At 28.4% G+C, this 21,361-nt stretch overlaps 1 protein-coding gene and 1 long non-coding RNA gene across 2 annotated transcripts in view; one reads left to right on the forward strand and one right to left on the reverse strand.

Moving 5' to 3' along the window:
- Positions 1 to 21,361, reverse strand: part of LOC109605311 (zwei Ig domain protein zig-8) — a 326,759-nt gene that overhangs the window by 277,624 nt on the left and 27,774 nt on the right. Inside the window, exon 2 of the mRNA XM_020021881.2 lies at positions 15,286 to 15,417. Coding sequence (XP_019877440.1) covers positions 15,286 to 15,346 — 61 coding nt within the window. The 5' untranslated portion in view covers positions 15,347 to 15,417. The remainder of the gene's footprint in view (positions 1 to 15,285; positions 15,418 to 21,361) is intronic.
- Positions 14,207 to 14,649, forward strand: LOC126264274 (uncharacterized). Its single transcript, XR_007547033.1, has 3 exons — positions 14,207 to 14,331; positions 14,378 to 14,496; positions 14,553 to 14,649. It is a non-coding gene; the product is annotated as an uncharacterized LOC126264274 (long non-coding RNA).

A 21,361-nucleotide genomic window follows, 5' to 3' on the forward strand; every position in this document is an offset into this window, starting at 1 on the left:
TTGTGATTTCTATTACTCCCATCACAATATGTAAATTTTTAGCAATAAGTTTTGCCCAAGAAACGATCACCAATCTAAAAACTATATAAACAAAAATTGTAAAATGTTGAGTTAAAAAAATTCAATTTTGGGTAAATCTTAAGAATGATTTTCAGGTTTAATATGCCAGAGGTTATAGGAAAATCATGGTGAGATATAAAAGACATAAAAATGTTTACAATTTATACCTCCACGATGGGCGCCAATTTGTTACTGCTTTTTTGAAATTGGTACGTTTAGTTGTTTTTTTTTTTTTTTTTTTTGTTAAATTTCAAATTTACTGCCTAACATAGTATAATAACTCTGATAAATCTAATAGTAATAAGCTTAACCAGTCAGCATGCCATAATTAAAAATCATATTTTCCTAAATTTATTCATTCTGATCTAGCATCTTAAAATAAAAATATGTATATCTGAATATTAGAGAGTGATTAACTATTAAATATAATAGTTTTTAGTCTCAACAAGACACACAAGATTTAGTTTGTTACACTGTACAATTTATACCTCCACGTTGGGCGCCAATTTGTTGACTTCATTTTTGAAATTGGTATAAAAAATCAACTAAGCCACTGCTGCTATCAGATACCATACGTAAGTTTAATTATCCTTTTTGTTCAATTTCAAATTTACCGCCTAATATATCAATATTTGATATTTTCAAATATATTTCATATTTTATTCCATGATTTAGACATAATTCTATTAGATAAATTGATTTTATTATACTCGTAATATATCCAAAACTAAAATGTACTTTGTATTATTTATTTAAAATAATAATAAAAAAAAACATATTAATTTTCAAACTAGTTTGGCTCGTAATTCATTCATTATTAATTAAATCGGTGTTTAAAATTCGCACACACGCCGCGTCGAAACCCAAAACTTTGGACGATATGTAACGAATAATGAACATATGTAATTTCCATCGGCCCACGGGCTTAGCGAGATGTTTTTACGGAAATCGCTCCGACTCCCATCTATATTCATGAGGACGAACACTAGAAAGTGTCCACATCCTTGGGCCACGTTCGCAAATGACTACAACTTCACAAACTGGCATTCTATATCTTCCTTTGGTAACTTTTCTCCCGTTCCGTCCGTTTAACTTCAAACATAACAGTTCGCCGAGGGCGATTCGACACACTTACACGTTCGAGCCATGCACATGTAAAAATAGTTCTTGTCTTTTGTTGCTTGTAATCATATTTATTGTTGTTCCAGACGGGGAGCAAGCGCTAAAGATACGACAAAACTATGCAAACTGCTTTTGTATTCAGGTCAAACTATATCTTTATCACCTGTTTCAACCCGTTTTATTTTTCATTTAATTATTTCCCATGTTTTTGCACAGTTACTATTATTACTGTATAATTAAATACCGTCTGTCAACAATTATTTGTTTATTGTAAAATTAAAGTGTACTTTAACTTTTTATTTTAACAATAATAACAGTAATAATATTTTGGAAACGTTCATATGAAATAATATTTTAAATCGTTAAATAAACAATTTTATCTTGTTAACACAACCCCATTATAATAAACAACAAAAACAAAAACAAACACACAAAATTAATAAAACACACGGACGCAAGTTGAATAATGCGATGGAGTAATAAATAGAGCATCCGCGTCATGGATGCAGGTTTTTCTTATTCTGATTAATGTTCAGTTCAACAGATATATCGATCATTCTGTTTAGCGACGACCTCTGCTAACGTAAAAAATGGCGTGTTTTGAATATTTACTGGGGGAAGTGTCGGTTTTATTTTGTTTTTGTTGCGCCGCAATTTATCACTTTTTGCTGTGCCTCAATTCAATAAGAGTTATACTTAACTTTATTTTTGATAATGCGAGAAATGTTGTGGAGGAAAGTACAGATTCAATTTATTTGGAGAAAAAGCATTTTATAGACTCGAAATTTTTACACGAATTTTTTTATTTTCGGTTATCACTGAACAATTACATAATGCAAAAACCATTTTATATTATCTATAAAATTAATAATAACTGATCATTAATAAATTAAAAATAATAATAAGTTTTTAAAATGTTTTTAACTATCACATTATCACTATCAGAAATTGTGTTTTTGTTAAATAAAAATTTATTATAAATATTAAATATTAAGAAGTTAATTCGCTGATATCCTAAATTACTTTTTATTTCATTCCATGGTTTACTAAGTCAGAAAGAATAAATTTATTAGGGAAATTATTTTTATTTCTGCCGATTTATTATACATATTATTACATTTGGTGAACTTACTTACTAGAGTTACTAAACTTTTTACACTTAGAAGATTAGTTACACCAGTCAAAATTGTTAAACTTAAAACATTTATTAAACATGTTAGACTAACTGCAACAATTTTTGCAACCATTTAATTATGGATGAATGTCAAATTTAAGACTATTAAATAAATAGATATTCGTACAAAGTACCAAATACTTTTATTAATTCAGCAAATAATAAAAATACAATTTAATTCAAATGTTTTGCAATGGAACTTTGTAAATATAAAAAGTTGTATAACTATTATGATGAAACTTGAAATATAAAGCAAGCCATAATTAAACTTATGAGACTTATTAGACTAAATAGACTAATTACTGTTCGGCAAAGAACCAAATGTTGTATTAATTTAACAAAGTAATAAAATAAAATTTATTTCAAACAGGACTTTGTTAATGTTAAAAATTGTATCAGTATTATGCTGAAACATCCAATGTGATGCTTGGTATAATTAGGCTTATTAGACTTAATAGACTAATTAAACTAATTAAACTAATTATTATTTGACTTATTACTTCTACTAGACTTTTACATTTTAACATTTTTTTGACAAATACAATTATTAATTATTAATTACGTTTAACAAAGACGATAATTTTTTAATCTATTTAATTAATTATGAATGTCAAATTTCAGATATCATCAAACTTATTTGTAAAACAATCCATTTTCGTACTAAGAACTAAATATTTGCGTTGATTATAAAAATATTTTAATAAATTCAAATGTTTTATAACATAACATTATTAATAAAAATAATAAAAATTGTTATTATGATGAAACAAATATAAGTATATCATAATTAGACTTATTAGATTTATTACACTCATCAGATTTATTAAATTTGTTAGACTTATTACACTTACTAATTAGATTAATTATTATTTGTCTATTAGACTTTTACATTTGAACTTTTTTTGACAAATACGATTATTAATTACATGGATGTCAAACTAAATACATTATCAACGAAACAAAAATAACCAAATACTTATTGTATTGATTAAACAAAATTTGCAGTAAATTCATTCACTTACAGATTAAGTAAAAATCAACAAATTCAACAGAAGTTTGTTAATAAAAAAATAATAAAAATTGTTTTTATGATGAAACAAATATAAATAAATCATAATTAGACTTATTGGACCTATCAGACTTATTAGATTTATTAGACTTTTAATAAAATATAATATTTATATATATTTTATTTCTTCTAGTCTCGAATACATAAATGACAGATTTTAATTAATTAAACATATATGTAAGTAAGTATCTATTCGAAAGGATATTTTTTATCAGAGAATCTTTAAAGAATTCAGACTGATTAATCGAATTTTAATACAAAAGTAGATACCAACACACAGATTCAAAGAAACCCTCGTTTTCTTGTAATTTATAAATTACATTACAATTTGGAACTCTCCAAAAAAAAAATCGAGTAGTTTCGTGAAATTGGTGCGCAGATCCCCAAATTAAATGGTTCCAAAACTAGTGTGAAACAACAAAACAACCTTCCAATCACACCAAACAATCGCAGACTTGTTTGCGTAGGTTTTTCCGTTCGTTTTCTCCTCTCATTCAATTGCAGCGGAACAATTTCATTGTAAATTCACTTGACCCCAGCGCAGAGACTCCCGCACTCGCACACACGCGAAAGAGTGCGGCGGGGCTTTTTTTCTCTCCGCGCTCTTAAAAGGATACAATCGAGGTCAGTCCCTGCCCAAGGGTCATATCATGGCATTTCATTAGACGGCGCACTTTTGTTCGCGCAAAGGACCGGGCACAAAGGCCAGGAAGGACTTGCACACAAAACGAAACGAAACGGTTTTTATTAAAATATTTGATTATGAACACGACACGACACGCCAATAAAGTTTTCGAACCGATGCTGTTAATTTATTTTGTGTTTGCTCGGTCAACTGAGCAAATATTTATAGTTGTGTATTGCGGATCAATCTCGTAGTTTAAAACTGAAAATGTTCACGGAGAAAATTATTATGAAATACCTACACGAGACGGAAACGGTTATTTATGGAACAGGAATCAGGCATTATTTTAATTATCGTCCGCTTTGTGGTGGAATTCGTAAGCAGCACGGAAAAACACTTTCAGAACTGAAGGCGTAATTAGAAAGCAGAAAATGGAAGTAAACGAATGTCTGTACAAAAAAAAAAATTTTCATCTCGTCTGAAAAATAAACCATCTGAAAAGGTACATTTAATTAATCGTATTTTTAAATTATTTTTTTTTTGTTTTTATTTCTATGTTGCTTAATACTCGAAAATTACAAACACAAATAAATTTTTTTACGGACTGTTTAAGTACAATATTACACATTATTTTTGTTTCGTTTATTATATTGTGAAAATATACCCTAATACTTTTTTACATAAAAACATTCAAAAGCTGTTGAAGTAGTTAAATACACAGTGTTCCAAATTTCCACAAGCACTTTTTACCACAGAAATAAAAATCTCCTTAAAATTTTGAATAGAATGTGTAACTTTTTTATTTCAAATGGAAACACAATTTAATTTGAATTTAAAATGTCATATAAAATCAAGATTTGAAAAAATATATAATTTGTGACATAATAAATGATCTTTAATTAAGATATAACAATATTTCTATATATAATTTTCGAAATATAATTCCATATTGTCCATATTTTATAGAGTGCTTAAATATATTTATATTTTCATAAATATGTATCTCAAGGTGTTCTAAAATTGCAGAAGCCAAAATTTAAAAAGTTTACTTAAAACACTTTTTCGTATACTAATCAGAAATATCTGAAACAATGAAATGAAATTTAGAAAAAGTGCATTCTAGAGGATTATACCAAAATCGGCCGACAAAAATATCGGTTACCAGTGTTTTACCAAAGTAAAAAAAAAAATAGAATAAAGAGTAAGTCTAATCCTAGAATCTGTATTCCCTAAAATAATTTCTATAAAGTTTTTCTCAGTTTAAAATATATTCTATACAATTGTGGACAAATTCAAACTTCACATCTGAGCTGTGAGTTTTGGATCATTATCCTCCTGATAGATCCACTTTAAAGGCATATTCATTTCGGTCCATTTAGATAAAACTCGTTTATTCGTCTTCTTATGGTTATAGAACTGAAAGTTAGGCCGAGTCGATTTTATTTTATAATATTTATATTATACAATGTGGTAATCTTTTAATGTCTCTTTTCCAATATGTTTATCAGATCTTTGACATCTTTTGGTCGTCGACGTTTATTATGATGTATTTGTTAAATATTATTTAAAACTTTTAAAATTAAATTATTCTTGCCATTTAAATTAAAGAAATAAATATTGTTTAATGTAATATCTTATATTATATAAAAAACCTCTACAAATTTGTCTACACCTCTACAAATATAAAAAAAATACGATTTTTGGCTATCTACATTCTGGAAAACTGTAGTCACTTATGTCATTTTTTTCTGCATCTAGTCTGAAACTAGATTAGTTAACATCTATAATTAACTAATTTAGTATACCCTATATTGTGAAATCTGTGGTGCTTGCTTTGAATGGAAACTCTGTTATAATAAACCATTTTTTACAGTTAAACAGGTTTAAACTCATACATAAAATTATAATAGGCAAATTCAGAGAAGAGCAACAACGAAGCAATTTTTTAATGAAATAATAAATATTTTTGCTTTCATTTTGCTTTTTTGTAGTGCTTTTACTTAACGTGTATAAATCAAAATTAGATAACAGAATTATTTGTTCAAATAATGATTCCGATGAACACTTGCTTATGATGAATAATTTTATTTGATCCCCTGAAATTAATTGGATGTGGATTAAGTGGATTACATTGCATACACACATATTTTTAATAAAATTTTCACTAGTGTAATGAAAATAAATTTCGATCATAAACGTAGAAAAAATTTGTCAGCAACAAAATGTAAAAAGAAAATACTAGAAACCTTAACAAATCGATGCACTACAATTGTGAGTAATGATTTAGCAATACATTGTTGTTGCTTGTAAATGTGTAGTCCATTAAGGAGAGTTTCACGGGTAGCCTGTTGAAACTGTTACTTTTTTATGATCGACCGCAGAATCGTTATCCTAATTATTACAGCAATCTAACGTGGGAAACGGTCCCCAAAGTCACATATTTTCCGTAAACCGTAATTGTCCCACCTGTCGACAAACAATAAACCAAGCGCTTCCCTACCACACGAGGCACGTTCCAAAAACGGTCACAATGTTGGTAAAAGTAAATTTTTGCCTGCACGTGCAATAATAAATTTCCCCACAAATGAAAAATATTCGTGAACAAAATCAACACATTTGTCGTTGTTCTTATAAAGTTCCAATTAATCAAGCTGTGCAAACTAACCATGTTATCAGAGTGAAGCCTCGCTCATATTGACCTTTCAATTTTGCGGCTACGTCACATCCCGTGGACAATATTTCCGACAACACGGACTTCACTCATTAATTTGCCTTGGCAAATTTATCTCCGATCTGGCCTACCGTTTTCCTCTCGCACACATAAAGATTATCAATAATCGATGGCACAGACCCGGACTTATTGTGACTACATCCTATAGCGTCGAAAGTTTTAATTTAATGGCCAAACTAAAATATGAACTAAAACTGGATTATAATTAAATCTAATTTATGACCCAGAATGAATTTATTCACCACTTGACTGGAAATTTCTAGATTTATAATATACTATGACTGTTTTCACTTAAAATCTTATTCGCATTCTCTTTATAATTTAATTTAAAAATATACAGAACTAATATTACTTGAGAAATATTCTTTATGTCTCTGAGATTTGTAAAGATTTATTCATTTTTAATTTATAGACAAGCACAATTTTAATTTACTTTTATGAGATCTTTATTAGACATTAAAAAGTACTTTATTAACTTCATGTTTAATATAACTAGGTCTTCAATTTGAGAATTTATTCCAAACAAGACCTAATTTACTATTATATTAACTCTTGTAGACATTTTTTACAAGAAAATTAAAGTATTTTTTACTCACATTTGTGATATATGAAGTATTTTGAATATAAGAAAGTCTTCTTTATTTAATAGTTGATCACATAATCACATGTTCCTTCACACCAGATCATAAACTTATTAATTATTTATTGCTTATGTCCCCCATAAAATAAACATTACCTATGGTAAAATTTTTAAAGTGATTATTGTTAAATGGGATTTATAAAATCCTATGTGCGCTATTAGAGCCGTAACAGCAAGTATAAAAGTGTTACGAGGTTTAAGTTCACTTCTAGTAATTTCTCACATTTAGTGTGATCGCAGGTACGTGCAACTAATATAAAAATCCCTCAACTAAAAGCTGTAATTTTACTATTGCCCCGACTGTCGTCGTACGGACGATAAACGAAAAACTGGACCGCGGTACCCCATTTCATCGGGACTAAGTGACCGCAATGTTGGAAGTTGCACCTTTATAATTTAACATTAATATCCCACGGGCGTCGATAAATTTACGCAGCCAGGAAGGGAATGTATTACGTGGCGGCGTAATTATTAACTGCGCCGGCTTATCTTTCTTCCAACGGGAAGCAATAAGGAAAGTCGATTAAGTGGAACGTGCACTTGGGTGCCAGATATGCATCTCAAAATACGGATTGATGTGATTAGGTGGTCACTGGTGATTAATGGCACGTCTTCGTTATAACTCGATCTGTCATATCCTTATTAGTCAATAATTTAATTATTTTTTGTAATAACCAAACTAAATTGTAAGGTTTTTAAGCTGTAAATAGCTTTTTCTTTTCCATCAATATATTTTCGAAATCTAAAGAACAAAATATCAATTAAATTTAGAAGGTTAATCCATCTCGAGTCAAAACTACTATTTTTTCAAAAATTAATTGTGAAAGAAAAATTAGTTTAATAATAAATATTGAGCCGCTAATTTAGATTATAATTTGTTTGAGATTAATTGTAGACAAATGTTAAGTTTTTCGACATAGAAATAAAAAATAAATTTATACATGATTACGTTAAAAAGTGCCGCAATTTGTTTTCTTTCAACATCAAACGTTCGATGTGACCTGCACAACATAAATAACACAAACCGTTTTGGTGCCAACCATTTTTCAAATGTAGCCATTAGATTTCGTCTATCAGATGTGGTATTTGAGATTGCCTATATTTATCGTTTTATTTTTTAACTCATGTACTTTTCACATTATTACTATTTCTATTGACACAAACTACTAATGCAGAAAGAAGTTGGAAGTTGAAGATTTATTTCACTACCATTTACTTAAAAATTAGAATACTGATCATTGTTGATTGACTCCATTGAGAAGTTCAGATCTCCTATGATATTGTCCAGTACTTACTGATTAAAGCGTTAAAGAATTGATAAATCTGCTTTAAGATAATTTATTGACACTTATTAGAATCAAAATACATATTTTATTATTAAAATTAATGTCATATCTTAAAATAGTTCATTTCATTATTGCATGTGAGCTGAATTTATGAAGTAATAAAGATAAAATTTATTTAGACATAGATGTTTTTGTAGCATTTCTCAGCATAAAGTTTACTGAAGATATTTTTTCAGAATGTCAATCTAATAATTCCTTTTATATTTACAGGTTAAAAATAACCAGTCATTGGACAGGTTACCTCCAAATAATTGTTACTTTCCCGTTGTCAACTATCGCAAATATTCAACATATGTTTATTATCCAAAATTTATCTTGGTTCATTAATGGATGCCACAGTATGCTAGGTAAATTCTTTTCACAAAGTAAAAATAGACTTTCTTCTTTGTTTAAAGTGTAGTCAGTGTTCTAATACTAAACAAGGCTAAATAACATACTGAGTTGAATAAGGTAGAAGAAAAGAAAAAGAAAGTATTATACATAATACTTAAAATATTATCTCATTTATAATTTTTAGTCAATTTAAGTAATTTTATTATTTTTAGACATAACAGACTTCATACTAACAAATATTTCTTTAAAACAAACACTTCGTATTTAAGAAAAAACATCGGCAAAACATTTTTATTCATCGGTTAAAATGGAGTTCAATAAAAACGTAAGGCACTTTGAATCAATCTATTCATAAACTTCTGACAATAAGTTGCTTTTTATTATTATTAATCGCATCAACCACTTAAGGGTTATTAGCGAATATGTATATCTTATATATAAAATTCTCGTGTCACAGTTTTCGTTCCCATACTCCTCCGAAACGGCTTGACCGATTCTCATGAAATTTTGTGAGCGTATTGAGTAGGTCTGAGAATCGGCCAACATCTATTTTTCATCCCCCTAAATGTTAGGGGTAGTCCACCCCTAAATTTTTTTTTTTTTATTTTTTAGACAAAATTTTTAGTTTCTATTTTTTTATGATACAACATACAAAAATACATACAATCCTAAATTTTCACCCTTCTACGATCAACCCTTATTTTTTAATAGCCATTTTAGTGATTTAATCATTTTTCATCTCCGGTCGAAAACTGATCAACATACATACATACTTACAATAAGTAAGCTATTTTTTGTCTACACTAGAAATTACTTGAAAGTTATTTATATGGCAAAACAACGTTTGCCGGGTAAGCTAGTGTATATATAGTTTTACATTATATCTTATACATTTGAATATTTTTAGGTATTAGGTAGGTTAGTAATTTGTCTCCTAAGATTTCCTGGATAGTGTTGGGTATGTTGTTTTCTGTCTGTTCTTCTCGGAATTGTTAGCATTCGGTCAGTATATGTTTTACAGTTAGTCGACTATAGCACATCTCGCAAAATGGTGGTTCTTCGGCACTCAGAATGTATCCATGTGTGTGTTTTGTATGACCGATTTTAAGACGGGTTATTAAAATCTGTTCTTTTCTTGTTATCGGTTCTTTAAGGGTGCTAAGGACGTGGCGTTTAATTTCATTCAATTTCGTTGAAAGGTTTTCCCAGTTTGTTTGCGATAGACGTAGAGCTGCATTTTTAATTTTGTTTTTTGTATCTGCCATGTTTACCTTGTTTTCTTATTGGGCTTCTTCTGAGGTAATGGCCTTTTTGGCTGCATTGTCAGCGATTTCCGACGATATCTATGTGCGAAGAGGCTCAAATGAAACAAACTATTTTATTTTCTTGTTGAATTCTATACAAACAGATTTTAATTGTTTGGAAAAGTGGATCTTTGCTATTCAGTTGTTTTATACCTATAAAAACTGTCACTATTAATGTTTTTCTCATCGTACTACTTGTCATACTAACATATAGTTCTTTAAAATAAACATTTCGTATTTAAGAAAAAACATCCTTTTTTATTCATCGGCTAAAATGGAGTTCCAGTTCTTCTGGTAATAAGTTGTTTTAATTTTCATTTATTTGATTCAAAAGATATATTATAGTGCTCATTAAAACTTACAGTCAAAGCAGTTTCAGGGTATAAGAGAAGTGTTAAGCAAGCTGACAGTTCTAAGCAACTGGAATTAAATATGTTACGTACATTATATCGAATTTTTCCTAAAAAGGGTTCTGTAGTTTATATATCTTGAGGGACCTAGAGGACCCAGAAAATAAAAAATTGCACTACGTTCAGGACCCCTTTTGAACAGCAATTGAAATTTGGAAAGGAATTGGAGGAGATGTTGATTTATATACGTCGAGGTCTGAGAGAAACCAACTTGCACGTAAACCTAAGAAGAAACCATTCATTTCCATGAAAAACAGACGTACCTGCCTTGAATCATGTAAACTCGATCAGTTCCAAGTGGAACACACTGCTGTTCCTGATAAAAGCAGAGGTTAGAACCAAAGTACACAGTGGTTACAAGTAGGTTGGAAATGTAATTTAAGTGGGTTCTTTAAACAAACTGATGAAATTACGAATAGATATAAGCATATGGACATCTTCAGCAATACAGTACAACCTATGAAGAAAAATACCAATTATATGATGCTTTCAGCATAATAATGATCCTAAGCATACACTAAAAGTTGAAAAGCGATCATTCCAAGACAATAATGTAATGTATATATATTAATATTAATTAATTGTTTATATATTAATTAATTATATTCTTTAAAATTTATATTTAATGATAAATGAATAATTTAATATTATTAATTGTATCCCCTATTTTGCTTGGTACTGCCTAACTGAATTTAATTTTAATTATGAAATTTGATCCTCAATAAATATCTTTATTTCTTTACTTAGGTCTTTCAACATAAGTAAAATCTGAAATTAACACATTAAAAATAAACTAAATCAGTTCAGTTTCATTTTGTCGGCCTGTGTAATCTAAAAATGTTTTCATTTAACCACGTAATGGCCTTTATCGTTGATTTAATTTCAAATAGTGCTTTGCTGTGCTTTGTTTCGGCAGCAAACAAACCTTAAACTTTCCTTTTTTATTTTAATCGGTCCCTTAATTGTCACAACTCGAACCGAACAAACACAATCGACGGCCGGACCCCCCATAAACCAGACAAGATTAGAAAAGTTCGCAGATGTAAAGCGATATCCTAAAAGCAATCAAAATAAATATTTCTTATCACTCCCTAGATTTGTACAATCTAATTTCTCCCATCATATTACACAGACAAACTTTTTTCCGCTCTAAAACTACGTAACTTTTGGCCGTTCAAGTTACTTATGTAAGTTATACCGCAGTGGACAAACATGCTGTGCGTTGATGGATTCGAGTCACTTAATAAAACATGCTCATACATTTTGTACATTTAAGAGACAAACTAAAGAATTAAAAGTGCTCTTTCACTAACACTAATTAATTATCACTTGAAACGAGACTAGCGATCCCCCATATAAATCAGAGCAGATACTAAATCAAGCTCCCCGATTGATTGAAATTCAGTTAGCTGAAGTTTCAGGCGCTCTCACACTAAAAATGCTTTTTTTATTGTGTTGTATTGTCCTGAAGTGATAATTAAATCGAAAAAGGTAATTCATTAACCTCCTTTTGAAATTGTCAATAAAGTCATTCCAGATAAAAAACGAGCCTGTAAAATCCAGCCAGTGTTTTGTCTCCATTATTTAATTGCGAATGAAACGCAGTTCAATTTAATCTTTTTCAATAAATATTTACGATTACAACATGACATTACTCTTATGGACACAAGTATATTTGTTGATTTATTTTCAATATGTTTTCAAGTTTCAGGCATTAAATTTATTACACAAATTTAATCCCAAATGTAAAATATTTTTGGTTTATCTGATGTAAGTGCCCTTTAAGTATTGATGCTTACGAGAAAATTACTTAAAAAACAATTTTTATTTGAAGCTTAGCAGAAAATAAAGGAAAAATTATGAACAACATCATGTTGTTATGGATTATTGGATATTCCTGATATAAAATTGTACTGTGTACCTACTATTTCTTTTACTTTGAATTTTCAGTTTTATAAACGGGATATATGGCTGTTTTAGACTCTTTCATCATTTAACATGTTTTATTTCAAATTAAAAGTATCTAACAATAAATAATTTCCAGACTCCATTAATCGATTGTATTCGAAGGAAATTTAAAACATCCATCAGTAGTTTAAAACTTTCTTCGAGGCAAATTATATAGAAAACGGGATACTGTTTGTCTAAAAAGGTAAAAACATTGAACTTTGTAATTTGTTTCAAAGGCAAATTATATGGTTGTCTTGAAAATTGTCTTTTATTAATCGATTTTTTGGAATTCTGTTAGAATTGTCAATTGACAATTTAAGGAAACACCTTTCATATATTCAACTATCTTTATTATACAGGCAGTTCTAAAACATCTTATTACAATGGATTTTTCAAAGAAATGTCGTTCAGTTAACATTTAACAATCTATTGATTATACGATGGAATAGATCGAAAAATATATTGAATTCAAATAAATAAGCAAATTTTAGATAGTACGTTGTTTAATTACTATCAAACATTATCAATAATAATTATTCGAATATTTAATAAATAACATAACTCCTTAAATAATTCCATTTAAAATCAATTTACTATTTACACAAACTTCGAAGATGAAAAATACAATTTTTGATTGTTATTCTTATAATTTTACACAAATGTTTACCAGTCTTAAGAACTTTAAAACTATTTTTAAATACTTACTATATAAATTAAACTGATACAAGTAGTTGCTCAATATTAATGGAAGATTAATTAATTATGTTAACAACAAGTACCGACTTAGTTGAATTAAATAATAACAACTCTAATACTGAGCGTTTTATTTTGTACAATCTGTGTGCCGTATATTCCTTATATTAATCCATATTTTTGACTAATGCAGGATAATGCATATGCTCTGGCTGCTCTGCTCTCTCTCTCCTCACATGATTCAAAATGATCTTATTTCCAATGGAATTGGTACTAAAGCCTGGCCAGTCTGCAGTCAAAACCTTAACCCCATCGGACATATGTAGGACATGCTTGGGATACCAATAAACGACATTCAAACCGTCCCAAGAACTTATCAAAATGCAAAATAATCTGGATCATATAATTTATATAAAAATCAAGTTATATTAATTTCCCATTCTTTTAGAATTAAATTGTTTTCTTTTCTAGAATAATTCGAAAGGAAACACATTTTTAAGTAAAAATACAAATAGTCTATATGTTTGTATTTTTTATAAAATAATAATGATCAGTTTTTATTGTTGTGGCACGATATTTTCTTGGAGCAGTTTATATAATAACAATGAAATTTACATGAATTGCTAAAAACTAATAAGTAGCAACAACTGACGATTAAAAAAAAGCTAGAAGTATATTGTTACATAGTACAAAATGTCAGATTCTCAATAATATTCAACAAATACAATTGTGACATACGTCTTACGAATTGTTACTAATCATAAATTTCGCCTCATTTACATTAATTAGGATAAATACAACATGCATGAATTAAGTTTGGAAATTAAACCAGGTGGACCAGATGAGAGACCACAAGGCAGAAATAAACTCAAATGTAAGACTTCCATCAGACATTCAAAAAATAATACTTGAAATTTTAGGTAATTTTGTAAATATTACATTTGGTATTTGTTTAGGTGTTATATTTGCATATGTAATTATTAAAGTCACCATGGCTTCACAAAACGAGGATAAAGGCTGGATTGAATCCATATTTCAGGTATTACAATTATAAAAACATAACCTTAAATAGTTTGTACATTGAGAATGTTTTAGATGTAAATTAAACTTTGGGAAACCTATAAAATTTTGATTTGTTATACTTTTGGATGAACAGAAATTTAACCTGAATTAATAAAATTATTTGTTTATATTTGTTAATTTAGTTTAAAGATAAAATTTTTCTATAAAATACAGGTTCAAAATTATTATTAAAATCATGTGGTAATTTCATGAATAAACTAGTACATGATTATATAAACCAGGTGAGTAAACGCTAATTCACCCCTTGATGAATTTTCTGTGGCTTATTATATCAAATACGCATATCAAGTAAACATAAAACATAGAATTATAATTGAAAAAAATGCGCTTAATCATTGGAGCAATTTTTACAGAGGCAATTCTAGAGCTATGTAATAGATTGCACGTAATTCAGGCCCGTATTTTACGTAGCAAATTACTCCAAGTTAACGACTTCCACAAAAGGATTACGATCTAAGGGAAATTTTTAGTAATGCGGCTTGAATTAATGTCGCCCCCTAAATATACACACACACAGGATATGAGTTCACGTGTGTAAGCTTTTCGTGATTGCTTTAAAAGTGAAAAGAATTTATTTGTTTAGGGCGAACTTAGATTTCTGTTAAGATTAGGCCTATAAATTTTAGACAGACGTTTCCTGTGCTTTTAAGGTATTAAGGCACTAATTTATACGGTCAACGATTTTTAATTGAACCTCTCGTGAATCTATATCGACTAAACTGCAGAGATGGTAGGTGTAGCTCACCTGTTGTTGCAAACATGGATATCAAAGCGATTTTGACGAGGAGTCGCTCCGACGGAAGCATGTTGCACGACTACTTTTGACGACTACTGACAGTCCTCATTCATCACTCGACACGATTTCTAAGGCGTTGTACTGAAATAGAAAAATAAAATTAATATTATTATGCCTTATGGCAAAAAAAAGTTCATAGTTATAAAGTAACCGATACAACTAGACGTATCACTTCGATTCGAACAATTAATTTCGTTGTAATAATTTAAAATTAAATTGAATAAAGAAGAAATTCTTGCTTAATTTTAAATTAATTAAATAATAATTACACACAATATTAAAGGGTTTAGTTCTAAAACTTAGTAGTCTTATTTTTACTAACATGTAATACATAATATATATTTTATAACTAGTTATAATTTAAGATTTTATGTCAATTAATTTATGAGATTAGTTTGCCTGATGATGGTCTAGGCAGATCGAAAGTATTATCAAATAAAAATTATTTTAAAGTTAGAGCTAAACACTTCAACGATGTAAGTAATTTTATCTTCATTAATGTGTAATTCATAATATATACTTTATTTGTCACAATTTAAAATGTTATATTAATTAATATCATATATTGTAGTTTGCTTGACGGTGACCTGGAGAGATTGGAAGTATTATGAAATATAAATTATTTTAAAGCTAAGAAGTATTTTTGAACTTAAGGTGTACTAACAAAAACTTTAGTGATCAAATGAACCAACACAATTTAAATTAAGTTACTATCAATCGTGTATATATTGTTTTTACAATGAAATAAATTGTGTGTTTTTAAACAAGAACTTCGACGATGTAAGTAATTTTATCTTTATTAATGTACAATTCATAATATATATTTTATATGTGATAATTTAAAATTTTGTATAATGATAATTTAAAATTATTTTAAACTAAAGAAGTATTTTTATACTTAATGTGTACTAACAAGAAATCAAATCAAATTAACAATCAATAATGTACATCTTTGCTTAACCTGATAAGTTTTCTTCTCGTAAGAAATTCAGTAAACTAAATTATGTTTTACCCTTATTGATGTGTAATTCATAATATATATTTTATAATAAATAACATAAAGTTTAATATTAGTTAATTTCATAATTTATAGTTTACCTGAAGCTGGGTCAGACTGAAAGTAATATCAAAATGATCAAATTAACAAATTCAATTCAAATTAAATTGCCATCAATAATGTTTGTTTGCTTACATTCTAACAACATTTTTAGTTTTGTTCCCAACAGGATTGAAATAAATTAAATTATATGTTTTTAAACCAGATCTAAAGATGTTGACGATATAACCAGTTTTATTCTTACTAATTACGTAATACATATTTTATTATCTATGATAATTTAAAGTTTTATATTAATTTGGTGATTAGTTTTATATTAATTATGATGATCTCGAACGAACCAAAGTAATATGAAATAAAAACTATTATACAGCAAGGAAACATCTTTACATTTAACATATATTAACGAGAACTATAATTTAAATTTAAGAATGGATTACCAAAATTTATTGAAACACATTAATTTCTTTTATATATTAATATTTTTGTTGCTGTTGGCAATGACTTATGATGTTAATAATATTTTTCTTAAAACTGGAATGGATTACCAAAACTTATTGAAACACATTAATTTCTTTTATATATTAATATTTTTGTTGCTGTTGGTAATGACTTATGATGTTATTAATATTTTTCTTAAAAATGATTGAAGACAGATAACAAATTAAACTTTGTAGTCATAACTTTTATTCACATGCTGCTTCAGAATAAAAAACTAATTAAATTTTGCAAAATATAGTTTGTTACTCAAAAATAATATTTGAGCGGTAAATTAATATCTCTGTTAATTATCGTGCATCAAGGTATACTTCTACAAGTACAAAACAAAATTAATAAGCCACGTTCCAAAAATGGGTACGTATAATTCATTGAAACACCTTTTTTCAATTTGTGTATCAACAACACAAAAATGCTTATGGCTTTTGAAATTGGTTTGGTATGCTCACGTACATATTCTAACTTCTGATAATGGTCCACAAACAATATTACGTTTCCCTAGAAATTCACCCTGTTACCATCAAATAACTTTTATGGCCACAACAATGGCACGTAGCTATCACGTTTCAGTTTCAGCTCAGCGACATTTACACGTATGTTGGACCTGCGATTTTATTAGCCGATAAAGAATCTATGTCACTGGGGTTAACCATGTGTTGCGCTAATTCAAGTAAAACAGATCAACCGAATCACGAAAGTTTAATAAATATTTCGCAAATCGCTTCATCTCAATGCATGCTTGTAAATGATTATTTAAGTATTTAAGTCGATTAATGGAGTGAATTACAGAACCGGCGTAACCGATCGATAACTAATTTAACAACAACAATCGACTCGCGGTTAAGTTTTACTAACATTCAGCAATGTAATTGCTTAGTAAGTATTTAATGATGCTGTCGCAAAATGCAATTCGGCTTTGTTTGGCTTAAGTTCAGTTCGATGTATTCAGTTTTGTCGCAATTGAAAAATCATTTTTCAATATGTACTCGATTTAAAATTTTAATTGAATTCACGACCATAAAAAGGCTTCTGGTGCAGTGCCATTTTTAATGTTTATTACAAGCCCGTGTAGGTAAAGACAAAAAGGTCTTTATTGTTGCAGCAACGATTAAAAATTCTCCGTTGGAACTCGCCGTGTTCGCCAGTTTCAGCCGGTCATGGACTTAACGAGCAATTTTATTTTGGTAGCCGCTAATACAATTAAATGAGGTCGTTTCATCTAAATTCTCTTAAAAGAAATATTTGTACGTCGTAATAAAATTGATGAAGTCATGTGTTAATTAATACAATATTTATTTAAGAAAATAAACTCTAAAACGGTGTTGAAATAAACTGCTCTTCAATGTCGGAGATAATAAATGAGTTTTTTTTTTTTGGAAGAAATAAATATCTCTGTTAAAATAAACACAATTACAAACTCAATAAGCTGTGTAACCGTTGGCAGCGTCTAGGCATGTTTATTATCCATTTAAGATGAATATAACCAGAATAAGGGTTTTTTAAAAACATAAGTACGTCACTGGATTTCGCAACTTTCGCATAATTTAAAAATTAAATCATGTTTTCTTATCAACTAAACTAAATGAAATCATGGAATAAATTATCTGTAAAACAGTTGTAGTTTGATAAAATACGAGGGCAGAGTTCCTGATTTAACAAAGACACCAGAAATCACAAAAAAAATGTTATTATTTTTCCTAATAGCTTCGATACCCTGTCTAGTCGATAACCATCAACTGCAAACTCCACAAAAGAAAATAGTCTGGCGAGGTTATATTTGGCGAATAGGATGCGTGAAGTTGCTGAGTTGAACTTTAATTAACTGAACTTGGTCAGTGCAATAACGAACGTGTGAACTGTTTCATTATCGTGATGGAATACCACATTCTTTGTATACGAAGGAACAACATCTAGAAAGCTTTTTAAGGTTTCCGTCAAAGAAATTTAATAAAAAATGCCTTCTTTAAAATATCTTTAGTAACATAGTGTAATAAAATTAATAAAGTTCTGAGACCTCTTGTCTAGTGCCAGCTTATAAATTTAGTACCAATGGAGTTGACGAAGATTCTAAAAATTGTAATTCATCTTACTCTTCAATCTTGACGCCAGTTTCAGTACAGGTATTATTTGAACTTAAATATACTCAGTGAGTCAACCGAATGAGATAAAAATGAATGTTTTTCATATTCAGTGCACCTAAACTATGTATCACTTTTTAATTTTGATAATTTATCTGTTTGCACTGCGTTATAATAAGTAGAAAAAAATGTCCTAATTACAAAAAATAATATAGCAGGAATCTTTGTAATAGAAAAAAAATGTGTTATTGGTTAATTTTTGACACAATTATGATTATTTAAAAGTTTCTGAAACATGAAAAATTCATATTTTATTAACGGTTTACAAAAGTAAAATTGTACTGTATTTAATAACTCATAAATATTTGAGAGAAATTCTCAGGGGTTAGGTTCAAAAAGAGTCAATTTGGCAGGGAATGACCCCCATACATTAGGAAAATAGCCACTGTGACGGGCCAAATAAATATTTTTTGCTTTAATTTAAAATTTATACATTTAAAAATTTATGTACATTTGAAAAACTTTACATGATTCTAAATGTGATGTTAATTTAAACATTAGGTATAAATTTTTAAACTTTTTTTTCTATTTTTACTGTGCTTAGGGACTATATTTCGTGGTGAAAATATAAATTTTACTGAACGTGGTGTCCGAGGATTAGGTTTCAAGCCCGTCGTGAACTGTGAAAAATATGATTCAGTGTTAAAAAATAGTGTCAAGGACACCACTGCAGATACATAGGATAAACCATCGTATGGCCCAGGACTATAGTTTTAGTATAAATATTTTGGACGATACATGATTTTATAGTAAAAAATGAACTGACAACCTTAATCTCTTTTTCCAAAGTGGTCGCATCGATAACTCGAGCAATTATCAATCGATTTTCGACTTTTTTATTATTTATGTATTTTTATATACAATTAAATATTTCAATTTTTACTATTTTTTACATCAAAAAAAGAACAAAGAGGTGAAAAAAATGTATATAAAGTAAATTGAATAAAGGCTTAATAAAATAAAAATATTTTAATTATCCTGGTAAAAAAATTCCGAAAATCGCTGACTTTTTCAGCCCCGTAGTGACTATCCCTCTTCAGTTACCATCAGATATTTTTGACATTTTATTGTATAGTTTGTTTAATTGAAATGAATAAATTAATGGTTTTTAAATCTTAATTTATTTGTTTTACTTAAGAAATATGCCTTAATCAATTTTTCTAATTATTTTCATTATAAAATATGTTATAATAAATTCCTGCCGTGCAATACAAAAAACTATTTTTTATAGCATGCATAGAATTCTTTATTGTATCTCGCCTATTTTTGAACTATTATTTAAAAAAACGAAATATAAATAAATAAGTTACGATAGTGTTAAATAATGAATTAACACGGGTCACAGTCAAAAGAATATTGAGATTGATTTATAATCGACAATTAAAGACCGATATTTACTTTGACTAACCTGGCATTAATCTAGTAATAAACACCCAGTACGTCCCGAATCTAATTTTACAATGGGGCGCCAATATCTTATTTATGAAAATGCTGATGGCCATTGTTGGAGGACCGTACCGTGTACCTTATCGCATTAAAGGTCCCATCTACCCTTTCAACCCTCGTTGCCGCGCCCGCTTTATACTCCAATCTAAACTTGTACAAATATATCTCGGTCTTATCTTGCGATCAGTAATTACAGAATCAATTGTGCAGAACGTAAAAGTTATCCGTTAAGATGGTATCGATGGCTGAATTAACTACGGATTGCGTTTCGCAAATGTATTCGGCCGTGTTCGAATTATATTTAATTTTCAAAAAATTTGTACATACAAAACCGACGCACTCGCTAATTAATATGAATAAAAAGAATTGACATCAACATTGACATACAACGTATATGGTGAATTTTAAGTTGATTTTAACAAATTTGTTGAAATGGGTATAAAACTAATCGGTAATTAAAATAAAATATTCGTTTTTAATAAAAAATAATTTTTAAAATTAATCATGATTATTTAAAAAATATTTTTTGATTTATGGTTTTTATATATTTGCATACATATTTGTATGTTCCTTAATATTTTTTTTGCTCACAGATTTACTTAACCATTTTTTTGTCAGTAAAATCTTTACTGTCGAATTTATTCCATTTGACTGTTCTACATTGTACATTTTTACTGAGTTTTTATTTGTCAATTTGAATTTTTATATTCCTTAATGCTTATTTTTAATAATAGATTTACTTTCATTATTCTTCCAGTAAAATAAAACAATCAACTCAAATAACTCTCTATATACAGCGTGGAACAGCAAAGTGGAATAAATTCATTACTTTAAATACTGATCATATTTACACAAATATTAATTTAATATACGTGAATTTTTAATT

The sequence above is a fragment of the Aethina tumida genome, chromosome 1 (assembly GCF_024364675.1).
Source record: "Aethina tumida isolate Nest 87 chromosome 1, icAetTumi1.1, whole genome shotgun sequence".
NCBI classification, from domain to species: Eukaryota; Metazoa; Arthropoda; class Insecta; order Coleoptera; family Nitidulidae; genus Aethina; species Aethina tumida.